General features: G+C 58.2%; 1 protein-coding gene across 4 annotated transcripts in view; it reads right to left on the bottom strand.

Annotated features, from left to right (window-relative positions):
• MYRF (myelin regulatory factor) overlaps positions 1–18,575 on the bottom strand; it is a 43,728-nt gene that overhangs the window by 9,545 nt on the left and 15,608 nt on the right. For 3 of the 4 annotated variants that reach the window (XM_086749714.1, XM_086749717.1, XM_086749716.1), the window contains exons 2-10: positions 15,359–15,446; positions 14,255–14,581; positions 11,720–11,781; positions 8,033–8,339; positions 7,411–7,583; positions 6,969–7,092; positions 1,039–1,234; positions 518–594; positions 120–230 (exon numbers count right to left, since the gene is read on the bottom strand). In XM_086749714.1, coding sequence (XP_086605840.1) covers positions 120–230; positions 518–594; positions 1,039–1,234; positions 6,969–7,092; positions 7,411–7,583; positions 8,033–8,339; positions 11,720–11,781; positions 14,255–14,581; positions 15,359–15,446 — 1,465 coding nt within the window. The remainder of the gene's footprint in view (positions 1–119; positions 231–517; positions 595–1,038; positions 1,235–6,968; positions 7,093–7,410; positions 7,584–8,032; positions 8,340–11,719; positions 11,782–14,254; positions 14,582–15,358; positions 15,447–18,575) is intronic. The other variant, XM_086749715.1, reaches the window with a different exon arrangement.

Below are 18,575 nucleotides of genomic sequence, written 5' to 3'. Positions count from 1 at the left end.
GGGCAATTCCCTCCCCCGTGAACCTCTCCCCTCCAGCCACGCTCCCCAACCCGGGGACAGGCGCATCCACGGGCCCGGAGCGTTCGGAACGGCTGGGAGAAGGCACCCGTGCTCCTCACCTCTGGTCAGGGTTGGGTTTGCCTTTCTTCCGCATGTTGTTGGCTGTCGTCTCGCTGAAGTGCAGTCGCCCCACGGTGACCTTGGTGACCTGCTCCGGAGGAAGGTTGACCCTGAGGGAAGGAAAACAGAGGGGCGAGTGAGGATGCTGCTGGAGAGGAGGGTTTTTTTTGGGGAATGGCCACCTCCTGGCCTGCTCCACCAAGGCAGGGCTGTGAACCAGGCACAGAGCGGAGTGGAGGATGTAAAGAGAGGAAGAAAACTTTGCTGTGGGCAACAGAGGAGGAAATTGGAGGGTGACAGCCGTGGTACTATCCCGAGACCTCCGCCTCAGCCCCTTTCCCCACCCTCTCCTGCTATTGCGCTTCCCTGACACGGACATTCCCTGGGCAACACTCACGTGACGGGGTTGAAGGGCCGCTTGCTGCGGTCGGACTGTGACTGCTCTATATTGATCGACTGGTTCAAGGCCTCCAGCTGGAGAGAAAGGTTTGGGCGCGTGAGAAAGAGCAGAAAGCCCAGACTTTCCCCTTCCCACCTCCTCCTCCCCAGCGCAGGCCGGCTGTCTGCCCAGCCCTCCCACGGCTTGGTACAACGGGCTTGCAACACCCAACATGAGTGTGGCCGTTGTCCAAGCGCACATGCCTTCCTTGGCAGCGGGGCGGTCGAGGGTGGAAGGATCTTCCCAAAACATCTATATACCTCCGGAACCAGAGGTGAGGCAGCCCTGAAGACACCCAGGCAGCAAATGAGTCCATCTCAGGACTCCTATTTCAAGATCTGCCTCCTTCTGGCCTTCAGCACTCTTACACACTCCCCAACAACTTAGCGCATGAAGACATGGTGCTGCCTGCTCCCAACCATATGCCAAGCCCCCCAGCTCCTTGCCGGATTCGCTACCGGCCCGTAGCTCCCGCTTGCCTTCACTCCGTGCAGCTTCAGGTAGAAGCACTCTAAGGGTTTCAGGCCCTCGGGGGTCTTCACATACTTGGGGTCTCCGAGCATGCCGATGTAGACCGTGACCTGGAAGTGGTTCTTCTTCTGGCACACAAAGGCGTCGTCACCCACCGAGAAGTTGAATCCCTTGTCGGCATCGACGCGGTAGGTGAGCATGGGGCTGTGGAAAACGCAGCGGGCGTTAGACCGGAGCCATGGACACACCATGAGAGGGTCACGCTTGTGGGGGGAAGGATGAGCCCCACACCCCGAAACAGAGGCCCTGCTACCAGGCGGTACCGCCTGCGTGCCGGATTCCTGCCGAAATCACAACCACCTGCTCCAGCTGCTGCGAAAAAGCTTCCAGCTCCAGAGGAGGAGAAGGAGGAGGAGGTGGAGGAGGGGGCCCTGGCCACCCGATGAACACATACCAGCTGGGAAGGTTTAATCTACATCTCTTTAATGGGCTGGTTGCCATGGGGATGAGGGAAATATGTGGCCTTTGCAGCAAGTCCTCTTTCCCTCGCCATCCCAAATCCCCAGAGCTGGGCTGGTAGGCCCCCAGGCGCTGCCCACCCTGCGCAGGGGGAAGGAAACGCCTCTCGTCCCACCTCCCCATCACAAACTTCTAGCCCAAGGCCAAAATCCCATTGTTTTTAATTAAAAGAACTGGGGATGAGGTAAAGGGGGAGCTCAGCCTTTGACATGAGGTTCTTCCACAACGGCAAACCTCTTCTGATTCCCACCTCCGGTTCCTGCCACAGCCGGCCGGACCCGGGGCGACGGGAGGGGAGGCGGACAGACAGGGATGGAGGAGGGAGACCGCAGGAGATACGGAAAGGTCCTGGTGTCCCTCCCTTTCTTCTGGGAAGAAAGCCATCCTCCCCCCACGCGCACGCGGGGTGCACGCGGATGAAACCCGCGGGAGTTTCCAGGCAGCCATCAATAACGCTGGGACGACGGCGAGCGGCTCCTCATCTCCTGCACCCCAGGGACCCGGGGCTGCCAGCCATGCCCCGAACACAAACCAGACGGCGGGAGCAGAGCGCTACCTTAGCTCAGAAGCACGAGAGGAATTCCCCTCCGCTCGCGCCCTCCTCCCAGCCTCAGCCACGGCTTCTCCGGCCGGCTCTTCTCGACGGGGAGCCGTGGTTTGGGGCTGGCCTGAGCACCCTCCGCGCTCACCCCTTCCCAACTGCTCCACCAAGGCTCTGCCTCTGGCTGCCCGGGACCCCCGAGCAGACACTGCTTATTTTTTAGCAGACCCGTTTATTTTTTAGCAGAGCAAGCAGAGGGGAGGGAGGGACTGACTGAACCTCCCAACCACGGGCGTTTCCAAACCACGCTCTGGTTACCGTCACTCAAACCGACGCTGCCAAACGCATGTGTTGAGAGAGGAGAGACAGCCAGGCTCCTCTTCCTCCATCTTCTAGAAATACCTCGGAGTCCCGTTCCCAGAGGCTGCTTTGCTCTGTTTTTTCCCAACGGCCGCGACCGGTGTCGTTCCCCAAAGCGGGATCCCCGCCCTGGGGTAGATCGGAGGCGAGGAGCCGCTTTCCAGGTACCAGCGAGGCCGTGAATCTCCTCGGCCCATCACCTCCGGCTCTCAGCTCGCCTCCCACCGCAGCCAGTGCGCAGGGCGGGGTACCCCCTGCATCTCCTACTCCGGTGCTTTTATACTCTCCCGTGGTAAATCCCACGTGGAAGCAGCAAACCCCCTCCCCTGCTGCCACGTGGTGCGGGGACATCACCGCCCGAGGCACCGTAAGGACTCCAGTGATGCTTATAAAAAAAAAACACAAACAAAACAACCCAACCTCCCCTTCATCTTTAAGGGAGAGGAGAAACGTGCCTCGGACAAAAAAGGGAACCGCGCAGGGAGCTGTGGCCGAGAGCGGGATTGTCAGAGGGATGCTCACACGCCTCAACTGTTTCCTCTCTGGAAGAAAAATCACCATTTCTCCCCTCCTTCCTTCCAACACACCGTGCCACCCCAACCCAAACCACACCCAACCAGGACTGGGCCACGCCACACTGGTCTCCGTGCCCTTGCTGAGATCCAGGTTTGGTGCTGCTGCGCGGGGACGTTTCTTCCAACCACGGAACGCAAGCCTGAACGTTGAGGTTTATCCCCCAGCCCTGAGCTTCAGAGGTGAGCGTGCGGTGGGACGAGAACGGCGCCAGCCCCGTTCCCAGGAAATGTTGAGCGCCGCACGAGCCTTCGCCAGCTGCCTCGCCTCAACCCGTAAACAATCGGGGCGCGGGAGGAGGGAGCCTGCTGGCATTTATCGCAGCAGGCTGTCAGGGAGACGGATGACTCCTGCTCCCAGGAGTAAATTACTGAACCGCCTGCTTCCAGGCCTCTTCGGCACCGCTGCTGGAAACCAGCTAACCCTTCTGAAGGTCCGGTGAGCCCGAAACCACAAAAACCAGTGCAAAAGGCCAAGAAGAAACATTTCATCCGTAAAACTAATCCAGAGACTTCGGTTTCCTTCAACCAGCGCGGATTCCTCACCCTGCATGAGCTAAGCCTGAGACTGCAAGCTCTGCAAGCCAAGACACAGATTTTTCAGGCGTCTCCAGTCGAATCCACGCAGCAAGCCTTCCTCCCGTCCCTCCGTTGCCTCAACCCAGCCGACTTCTGGGAAGTCCGTGTCGAAACTAAACCTGTGATGTTCCCACGAGCCCGGCGTCCCGTTGCTCTTCTCCCGGCAGAGAGGGCTGCCCTGCTTCTCCACGCCCACCTGGGTGCCATTCACCCCACAAACTTCACCGTACAGGGCTCTTCGAAGGCAGAAAAGCTCCTCAGGAACCGCAGGATTAATCCGGATCCCCATCTCCTCAAGTGACAGCAATGCCTGAGAAGGAGCCCGGCTCCAAGAAAGGAGAAACGGTTGAAGGGCCCCTGCTCCACGCTGACGGAAGCCGGAACAAGCTCTCACAGGGCTATCGACCACCCCAAACCACAGCAGCCAACAGCGATGCTTACTAGCGGGCTTGATGATCTTAGGGGTCTTCTCCAACCTGAATGATCCTATGATGGCACCTAATTTTGTGTGTGCAAGAGGAGGAGAACACCGGAGAGCGTTTAATTGTATTTTTCGCCCCGTGAGATGATACTTAGCACGGAACAGAAAATCCACCAGCATAAACCATTCTGTATAGGTTCAAAAATACATCAAATAAAGTGCTGACAAAGCAATTATCCCACTAGCCCAACAGAAAGCGTTGTGCCCAGACGCAGCAGCAGCGCGGGTTCTCTCTTTGCAGCAGTAACTGGGCTCATTTTTCCTGAGGCAGAACAGGAGGAAGCACTACAAAGCTGGAAAATTCCCCTCCACGGAGGCTGGGAGCAGGGACGGCTTTGGAGAAGTCAACCTTCAGCGGCAATGACTGTTAAAACACCGACAGGCTCTTCACTGGTGAGAAACACCACGGTGGGGTAAGGACCTATGGGCTCAGGGCATCCCAAAAGCTCGGTCTCCATCCTTAACCTCCCGTCCTGGTCTCTTTCCTTAAGAACAAGAGTGGGAAAAAAATCAGACGATTCAAATTCCTGGGGCTGGGAATAGGTGTGGGCACCTGGATCACAGGGGGGAAAAAAAAGGCAGGAAGGAAAGAGAAGGCTCCTACCCACCAAAACACAAAGCGGTCAACCTAAAAAATGCCATTCTAGGAGGAAGGGAAGACAGATATTTTTTGGAGTTTCTCATGGAGAAGAAGAAGAATCCGCTGAGGCAGTCCACAACAAAAAACCTAATCGATTAACCCTTGACCTCAACCCTTAATTCCAGCCAAATCCAGTGCCACAACAAACCGCACGTGGGTTCCCAAAATCTACATGAAGTCAGGTAAAAGGAATTTATCCGTTACACAACGGGACGATGACCTAAATGCCGCAGAAGTAGGTTTGCTCTGGCTTTCACCCTAAATCCTAAAAGCAGGTATTGGGCAAGCGATCCCGAGTGCCGATCCAAAGGACGCGGCAGGGCTGGGTTTGCAGAAGTTAAAAGCCGGGGTTTGCGGCACCCCAGAAGAAAATATCGCGTGGTTCGGCTCTGCCTGGACGACGTCGGGGTGCAGGAGCGGGGAGCGTAAGACCTGCAAGCGGTCGGTGACGAGCTGGAAGAGCTGTGACGTGTTCTGGGTCGGAAACCGTTTACCCAGCGCGGGTAAACAGCGAGGTGGAAGGAAAAAAAAAGAAAAAAAGGAAAAAAAAAAAAAAAGAGGGATTCATTATGTCGAAGAGAAAAGCGAGGCCGTGTGAAAGGTCTGCTCCCATGACACGCAGAGAGGCCGCTCCGGGGACTGGCAGGCTGTGGCCAGGCGTTGTCCTGAGGTAGAGAAGGGGAGGTCACCTCTCCTGGTGCCTCCGCTCCTCACGAGCCCTTCGGCACGGGGGAAAGATACCGAGGGTCACGGCTGGCGGGAGTACCGGCCCGAAAACGGAGTCTGGGAGAAGCAACAACAGCAAAAGCCGAAGGTGCCTTTGCCAGGTGGGAAGCCAGCAGCGTCACAACCGCCCGGTGACGCCCAGGCCCCGGTTGAAACCCAAGCGATGGAGATGACGCGGCCAGACAGCGCTCGGAGGAGCTGGGAGCCAACTGGGAACGCTGCCCTGCGCGGGAAAGCGGGAACCGGGGACCACGGCCCCTGCGTGCTCAGTGAGATGGTCAGCTTCCTCCGTCCCCCAGCCTACGGGGAAGCAAACTGGATGGTGGAAAGCAGCAGCAAGGCTGCAAAACTGGATTTCAGAGCAGCTCACAAGTTCCCAGGAGGAGCTGATGTTCCACCTGAAGGTGGGAGATGCTTCCTTTACGGAAATCCTTCAGTAAAACAGCAGTAACCGCCTTCCCGAATTATTCCCTTTCCTGGGGGAAACAGCCACAAACACAGCCTTTGGTCACCAAAGCAGCAACCAACTCCAAGAGTCACCTTTCCCGAGGGGAACGGCCAACGCGGCGTGCCCCGGCCACCACCAGGTCCCAGTTAAAGGTGGCACAAGGACTGGCTGAGCAGATCTGCGCGCAGAAGGGCTGGGGGCTCGCCCTGCATGTCACAGATCCGAGGTCCTTGGCTGCCATCCTGAGCGGCATCCATGCAAATTGTGATGAAAACCTTGGGTTATGCGGTGTCGCCGACAACACAGCACCCCCTCCTCCGTGTCCCCCAGAAGAACCCCCACCAGCCACCGGAGGAGGAGGGGAAACGGGGGGGTTCGTTTGCCGGGCGAGCGGTTCCTGGAACCCAGCCTGCTGCTTGCCAGCTCTCTGTCACCTCCGAGGAATGCAGGGAGGATCCGGAGCGGTTTTCCTCCTGAGCGCTCCGTCTTGCGCTGGGCAGCTTGTCCTCCACCTTCTCCTCCCAGCTCCCAGCCCCACCAACCCACCTTCCCACCAGCCGCCCACCCGCCTCGGCCACCCCAGCTTTCCTCTCCCCTGCCTCTCTGCCGTCTCCTGGCTTCCCAGCTTTCCTCAACCCCTTCCCTCCTCCTTTCCTCCTCTGCCCATCAGCCACTCCCACTCCTCCTCCTCAGGCTCCTTTCTGCTCTCAAGTCGTGCTGAAGTGGCTCTAGATCACCTCCAGCCATCCATGCTATGCATCGTCTAGGAAATCCTAACGCTTATTTTAAAATCCAGGATTTTAAGCCTGGTCCAAACCAAGGCTGGATTTGCCCAGACAACCCTCCACGGCAGACCAAGGTGCGGGTGGCCGCTGGGCCACCACCTAAGCTGCCGATGGACCTTCTGCCGGCTCTTATGGCACCAGCCCCATTTCTTCCTCCTCCATCAGTGGGGATCAGCAGGTGATGGGAGAGGACAACGGGGCGCCTAGGAAGATCCTTGTCCCATCTTTGAGTACGATCCCCCCGGTCCCAGTCCCTTCCCACCAAGAAAGGCGGATGAATTACTCACAGCTCTTTGTAGTTGGCATCGTACAGAGTCGCCCACTTGTTCTGCTGATGCGGCTGCCACTTTATGGACTGGTAGTTGGGGTCCAGGTAGGAGCCGTTCAAGCTGTCGTTATCCTGGATCAGGCCTGCGGCGAGGAGAAAACACCAATTCCAGTCACTCCGATGGAGCATCCGGCTAGGTGGGAGCACGGGGAAGCGCCTGGCATCGCCTCCCGACTGCCGGGGCACCGCCGCGGGCACGCGATCTGGGCCAGGATGAGCTCACCGCCCCGCTATCCTCCTGGGGACCCAGCCAGGATGAGCCCAGGTTGGCACCTCCAGGGTGCCCGCGTGCCCTCCTCCCAAGCCTCCTGGCCCAGCGCGGTGCCCAGGCTTGCAGCGGGGGTTCGCGTGCCAGGGGTATTGAGGGAAGGGGAAAAGGAGGGGGCAAAAAACCCACGTACCTGGCGAAAGCGCTCCCGGCTGGTGCCAGGGAGGCGTTTGGACTCTGTCAGGGTTGAGCGGCACGGACCCCATACCTGGCTCCTGCTTTATCAGCCCGTTGAGCATCTGCGCGTTGAGGGTGTTGGGGGGCGACTCGGAGTGTTTCCGCTTCTTGGCGGGGTGCACCGGGAGGCTGCGGAGAGCGGCGGGGAAGCCGGGGCTGAGCGGGACAAGCAGGAGGCGGGGAGGTAACAGCCCCATGGCACCATGACCAGGGAAAAGCTGGGATGATCTCACGTAAAATCCAAAACCTTCATGTTGGGAGCCACAGGCTCTGCCAGGACCATCACCATCTCCTCCCCCAAGGCTCTGCCCACCCGTCCTGCGTCTGCCAAGCTCTGTGCCGTCCGTGCACCGAGCCACACCTTGACTTTCCTCTTGTCTGGCCCGTGGGTCATCTTCACCTCGACGCTTTCCCAGCTGGCTCCCACAGAACCACGGCACGCTTCCCACCGTGCAGTTAAACCCAGTCAAAAATTACCGGTGCTCATGCATCCCACAAGCCTCCGGCTCCCGTTCCCTCACCCCCCGCCCCGTTCCCCAAATCACACAAATAAGACCAGAAAGCCCCAGAGGTCTTACTCCGCTCCGTGTTGCTGGAGTAGCTGGTGCAGCATCTGGGACTGCTGCGCGTGGTGGAGGTCGGCGGGCGCCATGCCCTGCCCGACGCCGTACGGCGGCATCAGGGGCTCGGCCTTCATGTAGACGTCCCGCTGCAAACCGGGGTAGTGAGGGTTGTGCTGGTGCGGGTGGGGGGGCGGCGGCGGCGGCGGGGGACCCTGAAGGTGGGGGGGTGGGGGCGGAGGCGGCGGAGGAGGGTGCTCCAGGCGAGAAGGGGGAGTCATGTGGCACATGTTTTCGGGGGTCATGGTCCGGAGGAGGTGAGGATCTGGAAAGAGAGGAAGAGTAACAGTTGTTAGACCAGCTGTGCGTCCTAAGCCCAGGTCTAGCACAGACACAGCGCTCCTCTTCTCCAGAACCACCCTAGTCCTGGTTCTCTCCACGGTCCCATAGCTCCCTGCCTCTTCTGCCTCACTTCAGCATGGCTGCGTCCCCCCATCTACCTTGCAATGGCCATCTTGCCCCGCACTGACTTCTCCTCCCAGGTTCCTCAAGGGTCCCAGCACCCCACAGACACCTCCAGCCTTCCCCCACATGAGCACCAGAGCAGCGCTTCCTTTCTCAAGGCTGCCAACTTCAGATGCAGCCTGGCCAAGTGGGACATCCAGAGCAAGGACGCAGCAGGGTCCTGGCTGGCCAGCCGATAGTGGGACACGCAACGCAATGAAACTGGGTGTCTTGTACTGTACATCTTCAGAGAAGAGGTGGGGATGGAAGGGGTAAGCACGAAAGAAGCAGGCAAGGCCTAGCATCTTGAAGTCCAAAGAATCCAAACTCAAAGAGCAACCAGGTCCTCAAGGCTGAGGGACAACAGGGAAGACTCCCGCAACCCCAGCATTCCTGAAGCACGGAGGAACTGCACAGACCAAAGAAGCAAAGGCCCACCAGCCACCAACAGTGTCTGAAGCCTGCACCTGGAAACGCGGAGCTGGAAACAAAGCACCTGAACTTTGCCTGATTTTACTCATTCTCGACCCAAGGAAAGTGGCCAGCAATACGCAATGACGACACACTTCATGATGCCAGAGCTTCTTGTCGCTGCAGGCCACAGCGCCCTGCCCAGAAACCAGACTCTCACCCACTGACAAAGCCTTGAGAAGCCAGGGGTGGGATCCACCCCACCTCTCAGCTGAGAGCTCGGGGTCCCAGCTTGGCACGTTGCCTGCTCCCCTCTACAGCCCCAAGGATGCCCACAACCAGCTTGGGCCAGAGGCACCAGAGAAGGCTTGTCACTGTGATGGAGGCCTACCACACAAGGACACTGGCCGTGCTCTTCTCCAACGAGAGCAGAACCAGGCATGGGAAGAACTACAGAGAAGAAGAGACACAAACAATCTGAACAACTCCAGCTCATCAGCATCACCAGCAAGGACTTCTGTGTGGGCATTCGCTTGGGTGTTTTTTAAATTCAGACCAGGAGGAGACTTTGATCTCTGAATTTAAATAAACAAAAAGGGACCCTCAAATGCGACCCTGTCTTTCTCCTCCTCTATTTGCACCTGGATACCACGACCAGGGCTGATTTGACTACATCACCAGCAAACCCAACGCCTGGTGTGTGGAAGGGCATGCAAATCCATCTCCCTTTCTGCAGCTGCTTGGGCCTCCAGCTCGCCGTGAGCTCAACGCAACGCCAGTTGCTGAGGGCTTTAACCAGAACCAGAACATTTCTGGAGGCCAGGAGCAGAAAGGGAAGTGTTTAAAGTAAAGCAACGTGGTTGAACCTCACCCAACGTGCCTCGAGAATGAGTAGAAATCAGTGACTCAACCAAAGGAAAGAATATAAATTGTAGGATCATAGAACGGTTAGGGTTGGAAGGGACCTTCAAAGCCCATCCAGTCCAAACCCCTGCAAGGAGCAGGGACATCTCCAACCAGATCATGATCTCACTGAAGAAAAACACACGCATTGGCGAGAAAGTCAGTGCGCTGGCAAGACCTGAACAGGCTCGGAGCTCATCTCAGACATGATTTCTGACTTTCTGGGAACAGTCAGCTTTGGCAGCATTGGAGCAGCTCCAGGGACCGGCCAAGCCTGGTAGGGACTATGGGGATGCGAAGGGGGACAGCGGGGAAGGTTGCTGGTGGGTCTTTGCCAGGCTGGTCCCCACAGCAGGTGCCACCAGCCAGCCCTGAGCCAGACACTGCCCTGGGTGGACTTTGGTCCCAGAACAACCAGTCCCCGGTTGACTAACGAAGCCGACGCGCTTGACAAGGAATGGGAAAACTCCTCCCACTGCGAGGTCTGAAATCTATTCACGCCGAGCCCTCCTCCTGAAGGCTGCCACCAGGGTAGGGCTGCTTCCACCCATTCTGCTCCCTTCTGGAACCACCTGCCAGGATCTCCCAGGCACTGGAGCTCCAGGGAGGAGGGGAGGTCTCCATCCTCAGGAGTTTTGGAGATCAGGACCAACGAGTAGCCTTGTTTTCACACAACGGCCGGGGCTGACAAGTGACATCCCTGGGACTGAGCCCTTCAGCAGGTCACGACGGTACAGGGCACAACATCCCCCCGACCCAGCTCCGCTCCCGCCATCCTGACAAGCACCCAACCTCCCCCGGCGGAACCTGGGGCAAAGACCAGCACGGCTCAACGCCACAGCCGGCCAGGCAGCTTTGGCACAGCCCAGCCGACGGATACGACTTCCAACAACCTGGGAATCCGATCGTTCCCCAGCGAGGAAGGAGCTCCTTCGCGGGCGCTCTGTGGAGCCTCCTCTGCTCCCCAAGCCGAGGTGCCGCGGCTCCGCCAGCGCCTCAAAGCAGCTCTCTCCACGACGAACAACCCGGCCTCTTTGTTATATTTAAGGAAGGGCCAGGAGGAATTCCAGGGATTTTTTTTAGCAAGATAAACAGAACTCTTGACCTCTTCCATCAAAAAAAAAAAAAAAAAAAAAAAAAAAAAAAAAAGAGCAGGCGCTGTTCCTGGTGAGGACTGGGCTGGAGTCTGGGGAAGAGGGTGCCGCCGCTGCCGAGGGGGAAGGGAGACCAGCAGCAACTTTCCCTCCTCACCAAGGAGTTCCTTCCACCAAAGAGTGGTGAAGGTCACCGGAGGAACCAAATCCCACTGGGTGGCTTCCCCAGGGGCAGTCAGGAGGGGCCGGCAGCGACCCTGCCTGCACCCGGGGGGTCCCAGCTCTGCCTGCCCTTTGCAGGGGAGCAGAAGACCCCTGGGACCAGTTGGTCCCACTGGAGAGGAGGGAAAGGCCGGGAAGGCACTTACTGCTGAACGGTGGGTTCATCTCCGTCTCCCCGCGCCGAGCTCCATCGCAGGGTCGCGCTCTCACCCCGCTCCCCTTTCGCTCGGAGGCAGGGGGCAGGACGAGGAGGCTCGCGGGCTCCGCATCCCACCCGGCCCGGGGACGCCGGCAGATCTCTCCCCGCAGAAGCGGGGTCTCCCCTCGCCTTCTCCTCCCGTTCCCTCTCCCGCTGGCTCTCCCCCCTCGCGCAGACCGGCAGCCGAACAATAGGCGAAAGTCTAGGGATATTTACTGACCGATAATCTCCCCACGTACCGCAGCCGCCTGTTTTCTCCCGTCTGATAAAGATTTCAGAGCCAACCACTTTCACAAAACAAAGAGGGGGAGGATGCTGGGGTTGGGATTATTATTATTTTTTTTTTTTTTCCCCCCTCTCTCTCTCACTTACCATTCACCTGCTGAGGGGAGTAGGCTTCTGATCCGGAGTCGGGGGGAGAGTCCGGTAAAGTGCTGCACGGGGAAAGAGAAGGGAAGGTCATTTTAAACCAGTTTCCAGCCCAACCAATAGGTCCAGTTTGACCAAATCGTTCTCCAGGCTCCAACTGGAAAGCCCAGCTGCACCCACAGCAGATCCCCGTCATCCCGAGTCTAAATTCTTCCAGCTCCAGCTTCTCTGTTCCCTGGAGAAAGACTGTGCGCTTCACCCCGGCCAAACTGGAGGCACTGGGGAAACTGGGCTGGGGCCCGGGATCCGATTCCCCAAAGGGAAGCCCACGGGATGGATTCTGCCTGGCGACCTGTACGAGCCTGAGCACCACCACAGCAGCCGGCTGTCCCACCCTGGCTCTACCCCGCCCCAATGGCCAGAATCCCACCAAATTAAAAAGGGGGAGCTCTCAGCTGCCTTCTCCAGCACACCCACAGCTCGGGGATGGCAGGACCGAGGACCAGCCCCATCGCAGCAGAAGCTTGGGCCTCACACGTCTTCAGGCCAAGGTAAAATTTCCACCATCCCGGTGCACAAGGAAAGGCTTTTCCCATCTCAGACATGAGTTCTTCTCTAGCAACTTGACTTTGGAGATCAGTTGCACGGAAAAAAAAAGCTGCAAAATAATCCCAGATAAACCAGTACTTCTTGGATGAAAGCTGGCCAAAAAGCAAGTGAGGCCCTTAGGGGTGCCGTAGACTTACGCATGCGCCTCTCAAACTCTGCTCCACAACTAGAGCTGCGAACCAGGACACCTAGCAGGACCTTCCTGCACCAGAGGAGCCCAAGAACCAGTAAATGTGTTCTCCATGGCAAGTGGTACGGAGCAGTAGCTGGAGAGGGATGAGGCAGGGTAACCCCAAAGAGCCCTCACCATACTTCCCTCATCCTCCACCTTCACCTGTAACGCCCTTCCACCGCTCCCCTCCTACGCTTGGTCTGGAGCGTCCATCACCAGCCTTATTTCCAGGCTCCTGGCCATGACTTCATACCATATTTCCTACAAATTTATCAGGATTCGTGCTTCAGCAAGCCAAGTTTTGGCCAATAACAAAAGGATCCGGGACAATTCAAGGAATCCTGGAGGCTGGAAAAGGTCTTGCAGCAGAAAGGTGGGCACTGCAGGATTCACACAGTGTGGATGTGCCCAGCCCAAGGGAAGGGTTTGTTGGTATCTAACGCTTGAGACGTTGTTCCTCCAGGAAAATCCAAACCAAGGTCTCCACCTCTAATAGTGAGCTGTAGTCCTCACTCACGACCTCCCATATCCTGGAGAACGCCAGATGCTTGCAGAAAACAGGGCCATGACCAGGCATCACATCGTTCTTTTGGGCATGGTTCCCCCTAAGCTGCACGTAGCAAGGGAGAACTTCCTGGTCTGGGAATAAAATAAAGGCAGATTTTGTTTAGCTGATCTCTTTCTGGAAGATCTTTCCAAGTTCATCCAAAGGGCCAAAGCCGTCCCAATGGAGCTGCATTGTGCCTGAACCATCAGTTTGGCGCGCCGAAGGCGGGAATCGCCACGCCGTACTTGCTGGCGACACTAGAGGGCACAAGGCAGAGGGAGAAAATCCAGACAGGGTCCGCAGAGATGAGCAGTCCTGGGGCCATCCTGGCCTCCTTGTCCCTGACATCCACCATCTCCACTGGAGAGACTGGCTGTGCAGAGAGCGCATCAGGGCCACCCATCACTTACACTTGGTTGGACCACGGCACAGCTCCTCGTGGTACGACTATGGCCAACTGATGATGAACACACTGCTGCATGCTTTGATTTTCGTCTGGCCACCTTCAGATCATCTTCTCATTTCAGGGGAGAGCAGCATGGACCAGAGAGGTGCAGGAGGAGGAGGAACAGACCAGGTGTGTTCTTCCCTTTGGGTCTCCAGGGAGTAAAGCTTGACGCACGCAAGCTGCTGTCCCAGACACCACCATAGGGCCATACCTTCTCGGCATGCCACACCTGCCAAAGTGCTCTCTGATGACATGGTCTCTGTCTGGCCCCTTTGACCACTGCAGATGCTCTCCCATCCTGCCAGGATCGTTCCCCTCCTGCCATCCCGGAGAGCAGGAACCACATCTATTCTCCTCCCAGCACTAACTGTCCAGTTGAGTCCATCAGCAGTAGTAAAACGTGGTCATCCTCTTCCCCTTCACCAGGGCTGGAAAATTTTAGCCTGTCTCTCTTCCTTCTTAAAAAAACCCACAATGCTACAATATTCTCCCATCACATACCCTGGTCACCCAGCATCGATGGTTCTACCAGCACCTGAAGACGTGGCGGATGTTACCGATCCTCTCTAACGCGATGCGTGTAGACACGACCTACCAAACAACCTCTCAGGAAACTTCAGGATCCACACTTACAAAAAAAGCACCTCTCCGTGAAGCAAGGGCTTAACCCAGACGGACACTACCAGCGGTTCAGGCCCTACCAACCTGGAGGAGCACCTGTCCCACCATTTGCCCTTCTTCTGCCACCCCAGCCCCACTTACCCAGGTGCGTAGGAGGCCTTGGGCTCCGATTTGATTGGAGGGACCACGTTGTTTAGGCAGTGGCCACCAAGGTAGCCCTTGGGCACCACCATGCCATTGTTGTTATTGCAGTTGAGGTGAGCACCGTAACCGGGTCCGCAAGGGTTGGCCAGGAGAGGACCATGCCGGATGGGGATCTGGCCGCCCGGGGGAGGAATGTGGAGGGAACCGCTGGAAGCGGGGTTGGTCACATTGGCGATGGAGTTGGCAAGAGGCGCGTTGATGGTAGCTGAGCTGGAGGGCTGGGGGTGCGCATAGCTGGTTGAAGCAGGGATGTCAGGGAAACAGCTGAGAGAAAGAAGGGGACAACCTCAGCAGAGGGACAGGTAGGTGGCACCTTCTGCCCAGCCCTTCCCTCCCCAGCCACGCAGCGACGGGGACGGAGCTGTGGGTGCTGTGGGACACCCAGAAAATCACGAGGCAGGCGGCGTTGTGGTGGCACGAGCAGGAGCGTACAGGGAGGCAGGTCACTCACTGGGGTTGGTGGCACTGACGCAACCCCAAGGGTGCAAAACCCACCCGCGGAGCTGTCAAGGGCGGGAGCGCCCGGGACACCAACCTCAAAGTTGGCGAAGGCAGCAGGAGACGGCGGGATCTGCTCGCTGTGCCTCGGCTTATGGACTCACACGGGGAAGCCCCCGAGATCCTGCTCCCACCCCGCCGCCCGGGTCACCCCAGCCGCCATCCTGCTCTGCTCCCGCCTCTTTGCCGATACCGGCGCGCAAGGGGAGACCCTTTCAGTCTTTCACGCTGGGCTGCTGGTGCTTGTTTTCCCACTCCTTAAGCGGAGGAAACGTCTTTTGTGGTGCCCTCAGGAGGGGGAAGAGAGAGGACAGAAGAGCTGGGGGAAATTCAAAGGCCAGGAGGAGACAGGAGGAAGAACTGGAAATGAGCGAGGGAGCAAAGAGCAACCAAGGAGGACTCTGGGAGAGACAGGGGAGCAGCCAGGGTGCACAACGATTCCTAAACAATTCCTCAAATTGCAGGGTTGGAAATGGCTCACCATCCCTCCCCAGAAAACAACAGTGAACAGTGCTCCTGTTGCGGAGCAAGGGAAGCACTTACATCTCCGGTGAGTCCTCCTTGCTGATGTACTCTTCCAGGATGCTAGTGTCGATGTTCGATGGTTCCAGAGCTCCATTAATGTCGTGGCCTGCGAGGGGAGAGGAGGTGGAAGCATGAGCCATGAGGAGGACCTCAAAGGCTCTTGCTTTGCAGGTCAGAAACACCACCAGGCCTTTGCAGAGTCAAGAAACGGATCTGAGAAGATCAGCAGATCCTTCAGTTTAAGGACTGCCACCTGTCCATACCCATCTGCATCCCAACGCAAACCAGATGGAGACGTGGTGTGTGGGACGAGCCAGGGTGGTGACACCACGTGGGAAGGTGGACACAGCCATTCCCAAGCCACGCTCTCGCTGTGGGACACACAGGCTTCCCGGGGCCGGGCTCAGGACACGTGGGAGAAGAAGGGAGATGACGGGGTCAGGCCTGAGCGATGCGAGACACATGGCTCTACGGAGCAAGAGAGCCAGATCTTGCCCAACCACCACCCAGCTTGGCACCGAGGTGGCCTGCAATAGCTTCGTCAGCGAAGCCGCAAGAGCCGCTGGCCTCGCCGGGACCGACGGCGAGGCCACGAGAGAGAGCGGCCGCTGCGGTTTCCTTCCCTTCAGACCCTTGCCTCCGCTTTGCTCGAGGCACTGGAATTTCTCTGCCGCTGCCACCACAGCTCCGGATCCGCTCCCGACCCCGCAGGAGCCCTCCTCCTCTCCCAGCGGTGGACTTCCCTCTCCTTTCTCCTCCTCCCCTCTCCTGTTCTGGGGAAGCTGGGCTGGGTTTTGTTGACAGAAAGTGCTGGCTTTATCTGTCTCTCCGAGTGGGAGTCTGCAGCCCTCCGGGGTCGGTGCCAGCCCTCGGTGCCAACGACGCTGCCAAGAAAGTGGAAGAGAAGGCCCGGCTCCCCCCACTGCCCCCAGCTCGGATAACCGAGACGGCCCCCTTCCTGAAAGACCCCGCGGCTCCACGTCAAACCACCACGGCCCTTGGCCAGGAGAAGACCCTGACCCTCACCTCCCCCCGTCTGCGGACCACGCGCCGGGGAAAGGTCAGCCGTTGAACCGCAAAAAAAAACCCCAGACCGGGGGGTTTCAGCCCAACCCCGGCCAATTGCGGCTCTCCCCCCTGCAAATCCCTTTCATACCAAGAGAAGCAAATCGGCAGAAATAAAATCCAGCCAGGAATTCTGCCAAACGGCCAGGGCGTGTGCGAAGGGGGGGATCTCTCCCTTAGGAACTTTGGCTACAGGGGAAAAAACCTGGGTAGCCATTCCTTGGTGAGACGCTTAACCCTTTGTGCGCCACGTGCCTTGGTGGCAGAGCTTGGGGACTTGGGGACGTCGGTGGCGGTCCTCTCCTGCGAGAGCTCTTCCTACGGAAGGATGCACCCGGAGCAGGGACATGCGATGTTGTGGCCAGGCTAGCATCGTGGTGAGAAGAGGACGGCGCAGGTAGAGCTCACTGATGGCCATGGGTTCTTGCGTCCCTTGCTCATCATTGAGGACTTCTGCTGGAGCCTGCTCCCAACACTTCACCACCGTGGCTCTGCTGAGGCACCTTTTCTACAAGCACCCACTCCTCAGCCACTTGTGACCCCGCAACACCGCCTGAAACCCTTCTGCCAGGGGGTGAGTGCTCCCCGCCTCTCTGCCTCCTTGCTCTTGGCCAAAGAGACCACGCCACAAATCACACGATGCCTTTGGCAAACGTCCACCACAAAAGCTATCGGAAAACCTGTCTTCATCCCAACTCCCAGGGGTGGGACCCAGGTTCAAAGAAGAAAAAGAAAAAGAAAAAAAAAAAGGCACTTTTGCTGCCTTTCCACAAGATACTGAGCCTGTCCAAGGAAAGTTCTCCAGATATCTGACCCCAGAGGGTTTCCCTCACACCTCCCAACTCCAGGAGCTTCTCCACAGTGGAAGAAGAGCCCAGCACCTACTCAAGAAAGGACGGGCAGCTCTCGATAGACAGCGGTGTGCTGGGCTTTCCGATTTATTTGCCTCCTTCTCTTAGAAGTCACCTTCAGGAGCCCTCAGCTGAGACCCAGGCGGAGGGCGAGATAAGCGCCGTGACGCGAGAGGTGCGTCAGCTGTGCTGCCGTAGAGCCGAGACGCGATAACGGCCGCGGCGAGGTCCGGCTGCGCATGGGCGATGGGAAGGACCTGCCCACTAAAAATAAAGGACTTTCCTCTGCTTCAGCCCGGGATGAAACGGGGATGTCAGGGCAGTGGGTCTCACTGGGAACCTGCACAAGGAACGTCCCACCACCCGTAGCTTCCACAAGGGCCCGGCTCTTACCAAAAGCCAGCTTAGGTGATTAATTAAAAGCTAATACTTCTCCACAGAGTCACGAGCTCCTAACGACACCAACAACGCTCCCTCCCCCTCCAAAGGGGGGATTAGGAGGAAGGGGGAAGCCACCGAGGAGAGACCCTGGGAAGCTCAAGACCCACACGAGACGGACGCCCGCAACTCCTCGTCTCAGCAAAGGAGAGATGGAGGAGGCCAGGGAAGCTCTGAGCTCCACCACGCCGCCCAAAGGGCACCGTCTGGCACACCACGAACGTCCCAGGGCAGGAGGGTACCAGCACCAAGTATTTCAGCTGCTTCCAAGGCGCTGACCTCCGCGTACAGACACGGAGACTCTGCAGGGCAACTCTTCCAGGACAACCTTCCACTTCCCACCACCGCTGCTGCTGCAAAGAAGCTCCCAAACCCACCTGGCCCCTGCGTCCCGTTCTCATCTTGGCCCCCGTATCGCCACCCTGCTCTCCCACGACGTCTCCCCCGCTCTGCTTTCCGAAAGGGTTGATCCCCCCAAAAGTAAACTTTGCCTGGAGAACAAGACGTTAAACCCGCAGCGCTCTCCTCGTGAGCAGAGGCCCCCCGGTACGTGTGAGAATGTCAGGAATCCCAATGTTTGGACTGGTATTCTCTGCCTTCCCCAAACCTCCAAACACGACCGACACATCCAAACGGAGCCACTTCCCTCTCCGCCGCCTCCCTGCCCCTGCTCCGGCAGCGCGGCTCTGCCAGCTCGTCCCTCCCGGGTGACATCCCCTCGGCTCGGGAACTCGCTCCCCGTCCCGTTTCTCGGGTGCTCCACCACATCCTGCTTCCCCTCGGAGACGGGCACGGGGCTCTGAAAGAGTTAACGGCGCCCGGCCCCCGCCAGTCCTCATATTTACAGGTCTGAGAGATTAAAAGCAGAATTTACCTCGAGT

This window comes from Chlamydotis macqueenii, chromosome 5, assembly GCF_036417535.1.
Source record: "Chlamydotis macqueenii isolate bChlMac1 chromosome 5, bChlMac1.mat, whole genome shotgun sequence".
NCBI classification, from domain to species: domain Eukaryota; kingdom Metazoa; phylum Chordata; class Aves; order Otidiformes; family Otididae; genus Chlamydotis; species Chlamydotis macqueenii.
The sequence above is the reverse complement of the archived record's forward strand: the minus strand, read 5'-3'. Positions and strand labels throughout refer to the sequence as shown.